This window comes from Argiope bruennichi, chromosome X1 (assembly GCF_947563725.1).
Source record: "Argiope bruennichi chromosome X1, qqArgBrue1.1, whole genome shotgun sequence".
Taxonomy (NCBI): Eukaryota; Metazoa; Arthropoda; class Arachnida; order Araneae; family Araneidae; genus Argiope; species Argiope bruennichi.
The window spans coordinates 98,814,770-98,826,887 of NC_079162.1; the positions used below are offsets into that span (position 1 = coordinate 98,814,770).

The window sequence follows — 12,118 nt, forward strand, 5'->3', positions numbered from 1 at the left end:
GAGGTCACTTCAACAGGTATCCTGTATAGGTAATAGGCTCCATCACAAGAGCTCGGTATAGAACAATGTTGTAGAATTACGTTATTCAAGAACTGTAGCAGCGAAAAACCGTTAATGGCAATATGTGGACGTGAAATGGTTCCTTACTCGTCGTCACATGAGTTCGTCAAGTGCTGCAACAGAGCTGTAAAGAAAGAGTCATTTTCCATAACTTTGAAATTCATGATTCCGTCATCATGATTAGTAGGGCTGAGCCTATTTTTGATTTATCGAAAAAAAATCGACATTTTTGAAAAATCGATTTTTTGATGCTAGTTTTCGAAAAATATCGATCTATCGATATCATAATCATGAATAATTGTGGACGATAAATCGCGATACAATAATTCCATATTCACAACTAATCTGCGTCTTCGATTTCGTGTTGGTTATTGCTTAGTGTTTATTTTTGTTGCTCTTCAATCTTTTCCACCTTCATACATAATGTTTGTTAATATTTCTAATTTTTGATACAAATAGAATTGCCTATACTTATCCAATTTTCGATATATGTTGTATTTTCGATACTTATCGAATTTTGGATAATTTCGAGATTTCGATAGTGATCGAATTTACATAACTATTGAGAATCAGTCTCGGCAATGCTTTACAACTATTTTTTGGAAATTTCAAGGCATTGTTTTCCATATCGGTGGAAAATATGTGTTGCCTTTTTCTTTTCTTTTTAATCGGCATGCTTTTCTATAATATACGCTTTTATATTTCTTAAAGAGTATAATTTTTCTTGTTACAATATATTACTTTTTACCTAAGATAAATATTATTTTTAACGGATAAATTCCATTACTCCAATTTATTTCATTTTATGCGATTGGGTTACATGTTTTTTTACAAATTTTCACGCAGTTTAAAACAGTTTCCTTTAATTTCCTTTTTTTTTTTTCATTTATGGTCTTTTTCTATTTTCAAATACACACTGTTTTGAATTAACTTAAAAAATCAAGCATTCAATAGACTTATGAAATTTTTTGTGAAAAGATTATTTTTCTTTTTTTAATATAAAGGTATTTTAGTGGTGATTTTTCAATCTTTTAACTGTTTTTTATATAATCCTTTATTCTCTTCCCCCCACATTCATTTTAATTTTTCATATTTAAATTTATTTTTTAAAATTTCATTTCAAATTTTATAATATGCCAAAATGTAGATAGAATACTTAGAAATAAAAGCTAATTAGCTAGAATTTTAAAATTCAGAAACACAACGTTATACTTGACTGTTGGTTATTTTTTCACTGAGTTTATATGAATGATGATATATATTGGCGTATTTTCCTTTTATTTGAACATGATCAGGACCTTTTCTAAAATTTTTATTGTAATAAATCATTCTTCCATAAATAAATTTACATTCCATAATATTTGTTATTAATATTTTACTCATTTCTGAATTACTATTTTTCGTCTCTTTTTGAGTTTTGAAACTAAAAAATTATGATTAATTTTAATTATATAACATACCTATGTTAAAATTCTAGTGCATATTTAAATTAAATCTGCCAATAATACTATTAAAATAAAAATAAAAACATATGTAACTCGTATACAAAATTAATTTTTCGAGACATCAGATTTTGAATACATGATTTATTAAAACTAATTTTTTACTTGTTAAAGGCATTATTATGTCGTTTTCCTTTTCTTTTTTTTTTTTTTTTTTTTTTTTTTTTTTTTAATGACGAATGTAAGAAATTGGAGTTTTTTTAAGTCAGCAGTAAAAAGGGTAAAATTTCAAAGATTATTATATTGAAATAACGCAGTATTATAAATTGTAACATGCAGACATTGCTTTGGCATTCACACCCTTTGTTAAAGGGATTTTAACACAATTATCTTCTGTTTTTATTCAAAAATTGCTCTTATTTTTATTCAAAAGAAAACGAATATTTTTACTATATAAATTGAAACTTCCTTTTATTTAGAGTCGTTCTGATCAGTCAATATTTTAAGGAATGCTATTTATAACTTATAATAGCTATAAATAAATAATGATATCACGATATATCGAAAAATATCGATATATGTTTCCCGATATATCGCGATGATGAAAGCCCTAATCATGATCGCTAATCACGACCTCAATCGATTTATTTCTGGTTCTGAGGTTATCTGAAACCTAAGGTATACGTATCAAATCCATTAGATTTGTCAGAATTAAAAGGTATCATTATACATACATAAGAAGTTATACAACTTCCTCCACCAGCATTACGTTTTCATTGTTATCAACAATCTCCCATACTCAATGCGTAATTGTTTAAGAAAGTCAGCATATTGAAAACCTGTAATTTCAATAAAAGTTCATTTTTTTCACATTTTCTCTCTTGCGATGTCATTGGTCCTATACAATGCTCTTCTTTGCAAACGTTTTATGACATCAGTTTTTCGTTATAATTGTATCACTCCAACGCAATTAATGGTTCTCAAATTCACTAAGCAATTTGTGCAAAAAAGTGTGTATTTCCATTTAAAAATTTCGAAAATTTTTCACTATAACTGTAACTATCATCACAATCTTAAGCGCATACCTATATATATATATATACATACTTGATTTGTCTAATTTGAGGCAAATTTAACAAATGGAAGAGCTTAATTAAAAATAGTTTGCATGTTAAATATAATGTGTTCTAGAAAATATCTAATCAAAATAGTATTAAAGGCATGAAACATAATATATAAGAATTCTAGTCTGATTTTAATTAAAAAAAATATTCGTTTCTCAATTTTAAACATTATTGAAATGCATACTTTTGGTGTGACGAAATTCTTTTTATTGCATATATCATTTACAAAACAATTGAAAATTTCGTTTTGGGACTTAAAAGAGTTATGAACTGTTAAAATTAGAAAGCCTACAAAAGTTTTATAAAAATTCTATTTTACAATGTATATATCAATAAACTTTATGCCGAAGATTTCCTTAGGCTCAAAATTACAATTATTACACAAACAAAAAAAATTATGAGTAAAATTAAAACAAGCATATGTGTTACATAAAAAAATACCTTCAGTGCTTCCAAGTTGTTCTTTTCAACTGCTTTATGAAGAGCTGTCAGTCCGTCTTTAGTCCGAAAATCTAGTAAAGCTCCGCCATTAATTAATGCCATTATAACTTTAGCTGGTTGCTTCAGTCCAGTAGCTAATGTTAATGGCGATTCTGAAAAATTAAGTTTTGGTAGCGTTAACCCTTTTAACTTATAATTCACAAAAATTAAGGACAAAATGATTTCTCTTAAAAAGAAATTGCGAAAACTCTAGTATTCACTGGAACCATTTTTGAATGCTTCTACGGTAAGAAGAATCCAATTAACGGAAGAGAAGAATACAGTTCTTACAAAAAAAAAAAAAAAAAATTCATGCTTAAATACTATCAAAGAAAGTATAATAAAGATATTTAAATGAAATGACGAGAGGGAAAACAGTGATACGCATTATTCTATATTTTTTTCGTAAAAATATATTTATTTTACCATGTTGCCCTTTAAAATCTGGAATATGTGTATACAAAATGGTGGTCGGAGCCGAACATGTGCAATGAAATTTTCGAAAAGATGTACAAAACCAAACTTTATTTGAATAAAAAAAATGACAGATTGTTTTAAATGCTAACTAAACCATTGATAAGTTATTTTCTTGTCAATCAATTTATATTTTTAAAATTTCTCTAATGAAATGCTGGTCAGTTTTCAAATCTCGAGGCATGCCAATTAGATATTTATTATTTCTTAAAATACCATGAAGTTTGAGTTATAAAAAAGCTTGGTGAAAATAACTTCACTAATATTTTAATATAACTTGAAGAAAATGAAAGAGAAATTTAACTATATTCTGAAATTCTTTGAATTTAACATTACATATATTATTCCCAAATTAAATCTTAAAATTGTTGTATCAAACAAATCTGTTTTTAAATTAAGACATTTTTATACAATTAAAAGTGCGGATAAAGTTATGCTATTAATAAAAGCAGACATATTTTAGTTCTGTAAATTAAATACTTAAAATTGACTGCACACAAAAAGCAACCTATGTTCATCTATATCGTTTACACTTACTTCATCACTAAACTCTCGTCATGCAATACGGAAGAAGAAAAGCTTCCAGTTTTTTTACAGATTTTATTACATTTTCTTACATTATAAAGTTTGATGTTTTTATGGATGACATTTTTTTAAATATGCACTGCATACTCCGAATGGCTATACACCAAATGATTTAAATTTCTTTACTCATTAAGAAGATTACAAAAACAACAGTACATAAAAACTTAGGAGTTTAATTTCAGAAGATACCAATACAGTATATCAAGATTAAAAAAATGTCTGTTATTGAGACATAAATCGTTCTTCAAATATCTCTGAAATCAATTTTTTAATGACAAAATTGAATTTTTTGGCACCTTTAGAAAAAATAGTAGAAATCGATTATTACTATCAGAATCTGTTCTGCCGATTTAAAAATGATCTGCTCAAAAGGCGAAATGAAATTCTTGCAGGAGTAATAAAGAAAACACGAACAATTAATATTAAACACAAATCGAATCCATAGTAGCAAATAAAAATTAAATTTGTGAGCATTACATGTTTTAAATCAAAAGAATAATTTCATTTATACAGTCATTATTCATAATTCCTATTTTACTTTCACAGAATTTCATTTCGATTGAAAAATAATTTTTAAATCACAGAAGAAATTATAATGTACTGTACCTCCAGTTTCTGGACAGTGAAAATTAGGATCCATCCCTCTAGCACACATCTTTGTTATCTTTTCTACTTGACCACTATTTACATGGTCTATCATTCTCCGAAGATTGGCCTAAAGTACAATGTTAAAAGAGGAAAGAAGTAAGAACTTATGAAACCACAACAGCTGCGTGAAATTTATGTTAGTTTCTTCAAAACATTTAATATTTTCAGGTTACATAAAAGCGTATTTTTCAAAGGTTAAAAGATCAGAAATACAAACATGCACACATAATGTTAACCGAAAATGCTGAATCCTAAAAGTACTTACACACAGTTTGCATCTATAAATCGTGGTTGAGCCTTAATAAAAATTAGTTATTTAAAAGAACTTACCCTTTAAGGAACATATCTAACAGCTATATTAAATTTTATTTAAACTATTGATATTCAGATAATTAAGAAACTTATAAAAACACATTTATAACTTTAGCTAAAAAAAAAAAAAAGATTATATAGAATTCCGTTACAAAATTAACGATATGAGGCAAGCTCTGTTCAGAATACTTTTGAAATAATATTTGGAGACAAAAAATTCGAGTACAAAAATGCAATTTTAGGAAGGTACTTCAATACTGTGACACATATGAATAGTCATGCAAAAATAATATTCAAGTCATACTCTATTCCTAAGATTAATTAGGCAAACTGATAAAAATCTCAAGAAAACAGAAAATAATAATTTTTACAAACGATGAACTCTTATTTACGATGTTATTTTAAAACATTTTCGAATGCATTTTTTTAAAACTTTTATTCATGTCTTACAGTCGAAATTTTATAGCTTTCGATTGAAATAGAATTTTATTCAATTTTACTTTTCTTTCATATTTAAATATTGCTCTTAGGCGTATGCTTCCAATCAAAAAGTTTTTTTAGCTTCTGTGGGGGTTCATAATTAAAAGTTAAATAAATAATTTTTTATACGACTTCCATAGTTTAAAAGTGTCAATTAGTGAAATGCTTTTTTACATTCATTTATGTACATTTCTTACATTCTTTATGTAAAGTTTTGTGTTTCTATTTACAAAATTTGAAGATATATTAGAAGGCAAATTTATCAATTTAGAACAATTTTTCATATTTTAGACTGGCGTTTGAACGAATCTTTCCTTGTGCATTTCAAAGATAATAAGAATATCACAATAAATTATTTAAAGTGTTCAATCAGAAAATAATACATTTAATAGCTCATATTAAATTTTAAGAAATGGTCAATTAATAATTGAAATTTATACAAAGAATGTCCAAAATGAATATCTTCAATACAAATACATTACATTAAATAATATTCTTCTAGTATTGCATGAGAACACGTGCAGTTCTGCAAGACTATTACATACAGAATCAATCGTTTGCAAGACGTTTCTTGTTATTGAAAGATGTCATTTTTTTACCAGAAAATTTAATATCACGCACTTAACTGCGAGCAAAAGATTTTATCTTCTTATTCGGAACTTCTCTTTTTCTCTGGATACCCTAGAGGTTCAATTTTTCCAAGTTTATCTTTCCGTCTTTATTACCTGAAGTCGCAACTATCAACTAATCAAAGTGAACAATAGTATGCATGAATATAAAATTTCGTTCAAATCATGATGATTGAATGATGTACTAATAAAAAAAATATTTTCATTCGACAATTTTTCTGTACTAAATAATGTTCCCATCTTAATTTCTGAAAAATCCTTATAAATGTAGCAGCAAACATATACATGCAAATCTTGCAGATAGAAAGAGAAACTTTATGTCTCCATAGATGAAAGTTAGAAACACATTTCATTAATTGAACTTTTACATTTTGGGGGCCATATAACAATTAAATTATTTTATTATCATTTTCAACAGAAGCTAAAGTGTTTTAATACATTTTCCCACCTTATTTAATGATATTTTGTAACTGAAATTATACACGTAGGAGCAAGTTTAAGGAAATAAACATTTATTCAATTTTTTGGGACACTCTGCATATGAGCTGAATCTCTAATGTAAAGTAGGATTTCAATATTCACGGCTATTAACTTTCCCCCTTGTAGTGCCTTGAAGTAAAATTTAATCTATCTGTTAACAAATATAATCAGCTTATCGAAAATAATTTAACATTTAGTGCAATATCGAAATAATAATATTTAGTGCAACAACATCCTTACTCAGTGTTATAATTCCATAATAGTCGGCATAGTTTAAAATTCCAAAGATACTTTTTTTTTAAATTACATAGTTTTAAGATACATGGATGGACACAAAGGTAAAACAGATATATCCTAAAACCATATTTATAAAAAATAATCAACAATATAATTTAGAAGAAAATAATCAACTACTGATTATTTTTATAATAAAAAAATCATAGATAACAATAAAATTCTTTTTAAATAATGCTGTATTTTGCAGTGGAAGCCATAATTCTCTATTGTGGTGAAATTTTGGTAGATATCCAATAATAATTAAAAGAACACGAAACAATTTGTACACATGATTGTAGAATAATTAAAAGAATACCTTTTAATCAAGGAGATAAATTAGTATGTCACACCAAAATAGCCAAATTGTTCAATGAAAACTGCATGTGGATTGAACAAATAAATGATTTTATCTTACGTTAAAATTCTAAAATTTTCCATACTTAATCTAATGAGTGAAAAAAAAAAGGATTCGTTGAATTTATAAAGCGATAAAATATAAAATGAGAAGTTGAACTTACCCTTGTGTGCAGTTGTTTTATTTGCTTTTCTTCTACGTTCATCATTTTGTATACACGGCGTTTGTACCTTAACTGCAAAGTATAAATTAAAATAATTAAACATTATGTCAAAACAAATTTTATTTATAGTAACTATAAATAATACCACAAGAACAATTTTTGAACTGAATAAGGAGTCAGAAAAAATTGTGATGCAAGTCACAGTAAAACGCTAAGGGAAGAAAGTTAAGTACTGACCCCTGAATATAGATTTATTGGAAAATATTCATGCGTTTAAAACATGTAATTTGTTGATGCGCCGAATAACATATAAAGGCAATAGATTTTGTGTGAGGAGTCATTTATTTGAGCGATATGATATACATATTAATTAGAATTGTAAAGAAACATAAACGTTTAAATAAATAGGGCATTCTTTTATTTTTTTAAACAGGGCTTCTAATTTTGAATAAGAAAAATTTCAAATGAGATACAGAAATGTGAACTTGGAAAAAAATTAGTGTTATTACTTTTTTACTTATTAATTCATTTTAAGATTATGTTATGAATATTTTACATTTCATCGCAGAGATATAAAAACTGTAACAGACTTCTTTATATTCTTTTAAGCGAAGTATACAAAGAAAAAATATTATAATCATCAAATAATCCGACCTCGAGATTTTGATAAGTATCTATGTTTTAGACTTTCTGAATATGAAAAATTCATTTCTGAAATTATGTCTATCTGTCTGCGAGTAAGATACTTCTAGGGAGATTTGGTGAATAGTCCGAACACCGAATTTCCAGACTTCTATCCAGTTTTGAACGATATGCCCCGAAGGAAAGTTTCCTGTCCGTGTGTTCGTAAGCTCAAAGTTCAAGTGCAAAGAGCTAGATGGATGAAATTTGCTACATAGGTTTTTTTTTAACAGACATATGTGTCAAAATTTGAAACAAACCTGTCAAATGAATGACGACCAGTGTTATTTATATTCTTCGACACGTGAACGCAATAATTAAAAAACGCAACGATTTAGAAAAAGGAAATTTGGTATGCGGTGTTGAGACCAAAATAGTATATCTCCATGAAAATTTGAATTCAATCAGTCGAAAAGAAGACATCTTAAATTCATCCACATTTTTTTTCTTTATTTAATGAAACACAAAGCGCAATATAGTGAGCTACTACATGTGAAAATCGGGTAGATGGGCTCGCTCTTGCGGACTTCACCATAATCTTGGAAGGTTTGCCTTCCAGCAATTTGTTTAAATGCAAACTTTTATAACGAGAACCGAAAAGAAGGCACTATATTATCTAAGTTTACAAGAAAGTGAAGGGGAAAACAAGAGTTGGTTATATACATATTATTCTACAGATTTTGGTGCAATTTGATCCATCCCCTTTACCATGAACATTGATATACTTTTGTAATGAAATACTGTATCAATTTCCTATAAATACTAGATGCTATAATTATTTTTTGCATTTGAATAATGACGATGCGTGCAATTTAATAATCTTTGAATCAGATTTAAATTTCTATCTTACCTCGACATAACCAACAGAAGAATGAAATGGATAATCAGCTAACGGCCTTTGTTCATCGAGGAATTTCCCAGCTTTGCCATTAATAGGAGGACAAAATATTCCGTAATTAAAGCTTTCTTTCAGTTCCTGAAAGAGAGAATTTCAATCACACGTTAATCTTATATTCATATAAAAACAAAGAAAATATTTCAAAGAACTTGCTAATCAGGTTACATACCTTAGGTAAAGAATCAATTATCTGTTCCTTGATATCCCAAATAAACTCATCTTTTTGAAACTGGAAGTTTTTCTAGAATAAAAAAAAAAAATAAAAAAAAATCACTCAAAAATTTTTTTATTTAGATAAATTTTGAAGTAAAATTAATGTATAAATAATAGTTCGTTAAAATTCAATCACTTAAATACATTGTTGTATGTAAAAACAAATGTCGAATAGAGATGCTTTGTTAAAAACTGAAATTTTTTATTTAAAAAAACATGAATTCCTTAAGTTTGATTCCTAATTTATAATTATTCTAATAAAATAAAACATAAATGAGTGTCAAAATATTGTGAAGAACATAGTCAAATTAATATTGTTAGGAAATGTAACATTTGAAAATCAAGTAGACATATAAAGAACCTTAAAAACTCTTCATATCAAATGAAAAAAAAAACATTAATTTATGTTAAATGAGATTTTTTTTTTTTTTTTTTTTTTTTTTTTGTAAAGAGTAAACACTTTACAAAAAAATTGAAAACGTCCGATCCGATGTGTGGCGAGATAACGGAGTTCTGAACTCTAAGGTTCGTTACCTCCGGACCCTGCTTTTGTTGGGAAAGAAGCATAACTTGATCCAGCGCCGAATTGGAGCCACAGAAAATCCTACTTAGACTAAGCTAAATTCAAAGGGAGAAAAATTATTTTTCATCATCCTAGTGCATCGCTCAATAGTAGCAGGGAAGAGAATTTTGATGTTTTTTTAATGCTATTCGGTGTGCAGCCCTGTCTTACGTTTCTCTTATTTCCTGATTAAGTTTCAGTCTTCTTTTTTCGTTTTTATTTTATTTTATTATTATTATTATTTTTTTTTTTTCATTTTTATTGATCGAACTCTCAAAGTGAAAAAATAAGCAAAAAGAAAAAAAAAAAACTTTAAAAATGTAATTATCCAAAAATCAAACTAAACTGCTTGATTAGAATATTTCCTTGAAGTGGAAATGGTGTTGTATAAAAAACAAATATTTACAAATGGCTATTTTTCAGCATTGAATAAATTCACATTTTTACAATCAATCTCTGTATTTAAACTTCTGATAAGAGCCAAAGTTAGAAATAAACATTCTAAAAATACTGAAGAACAGAAATGTGAAAATTTGTGTATACATAGATAAGAAGTAATGAAGAGGAGCATTTTTACTAAATTTAGCCGTTAAGTATTGTCGAACGCGACTCCACGGAGTTAGAGCAAGTGCTGTGAAACCATAATTTTGTGCCTGGCCAATATTATGTGTGTAAAGGTGACAGCAACATCAATGAGTTGGTAGAAGAAATACCGAAGAGCGCATGGAACTGCATTCTACGTCACAATAAAAAGCTAAGAAGGAAAATTGATCAGGTGAGGAAGAAATAATATACGTAGCAGAACAATAACCTTCCAAAGAAATAAGGGGCATGCTAAAAGCAAGGGAATTTAATGCATTTTGTGTTTAGAAACATCATCCTGATAAGGCAGCAACTATTCCCGTTACAAACTTATTTAACGATAGTGTTGCGCCTCATTATCGCCAAATTTTGAAGCTTTGGACAATTTTCTCTTAAAAATTGCATTATAAATAATACATTACATTATTATAAATTTGTTTGAGTCAGGTTTTTTTTTTTTTTTTTTTTTTTTTCCCTGAATGGAATGCATTGTACATGGATTCCTATGGGGAAAAAAATTGTTTCGCTTAATAGCAATTCGCATTTTGAGTAAAATTCGGGACCGAATGATGCCCATTAAGCGAGGTTCCATGGTATTAGATTTGTCCCAAATAGTCTTAACAGCTTAAAAATTCAGCTTTACTCAAACAAATATAATTTACATAAACTATTCTTTATTGGATAGATTAGAAGTTTAATGCATCTCTAAAAAGCACAATTAAAAAAAAGTTGTACTAAATAATACTAAAAGATTAGGAATTTTAATTCGATATCGCTTGTAGCCGCATTTTAACATTCGCAGTTGAATCAAGACCACTGAGATTTTTTACGAAAATTTTCAAACTGTAAACCGAACTTTTTTTCTAGGTTACTGGACTATAGTGAAGAACCTGGACAGTTAGACACTTCTTTATTTCAAAAATGGATTGAATTTTTTCAACAATGCTAGAATGCTAGATTTTGAAAATACGAGAAAACAATAGCGTTCGTTCTTAAGAAGGCTCATAAAATAAAAATTTCGAGACATATATGAAAGAGAATGCGGTTTTAAAATTCCTCATATGCATCAATTTTTCGTTATGAGAGAAAGTGGGATGAAACGCTTCTGAAATAATAGGATCTGGCAGGATGTAGTTTATAGGTGAAAATTGCGTAATTTATAGGAATTCTGCTCTACATGTGTCATACATAAGGTGGCACTTTCCTTCATCATAATATTCTTGCAAGACATGTCTTTGCTTGCCATTTATATGGGAAAATCTTCTTTTATAGAGATTAAAACAGTAACTATTTAAAACCAGATTAAACAAAATAGTTTTCAATAAAGTCCTAGAGATGGCGCCACATAGGTACCTGTGTCAAAAAAGATTTTCGTAGAATTGTTTTCGAATACTGCAGTAGAGTGATTTTTCAGAAGAAAACAAATAGAAAGGAATTTTTGTTACACATCACGAGTGATATTTTTTTAAAAAAATTTCAATAACACAGAAAAAGACTTAATAGCTTGTGCATTCTTTTATTTTTTCTTGAAAGTTAACGATTAAAGGAATTAGAAGTCATTTTTCACTAATTTTATTAATAAAAAAAATTTAGTTTAAGAGTAAGTAATTCATTAAAGGAGAAAGTGGTTCAGTGGCTTGGTTTTGTTAATCGAATAAGCAATAATATAACAAG

At 27.6% G+C, this 12,118-nt stretch overlaps 1 protein-coding gene across 4 annotated transcripts in view; it reads right to left on the reverse strand.

Annotated features, from left to right (window-relative positions):
- LOC129958326 (SH3 and multiple ankyrin repeat domains protein 2-like) overlaps window positions 1-12,118 on the reverse strand; it is a 236,849-nt gene that overhangs the window by 24,583 nt on the left and 200,148 nt on the right. For all 4 annotated transcript variants that reach the window (XM_056070735.1, XM_056070737.1, XM_056070734.1 and 1 more), the window contains 5 exons: window positions 9,257-9,328; window positions 9,040-9,165; window positions 7,509-7,580; window positions 4,772-4,880; window positions 3,068-3,219 (listed from right to left, as the gene is read on the reverse strand). In XM_056070735.1, the coding sequence (XP_055926710.1) occupies window positions 3,068-3,219; window positions 4,772-4,880; window positions 7,509-7,580; window positions 9,040-9,165; window positions 9,257-9,328 (531 nt within the window). The remainder of the gene's footprint in view (window positions 1-3,067; window positions 3,220-4,771; window positions 4,881-7,508; window positions 7,581-9,039; window positions 9,166-9,256; window positions 9,329-12,118) is intronic.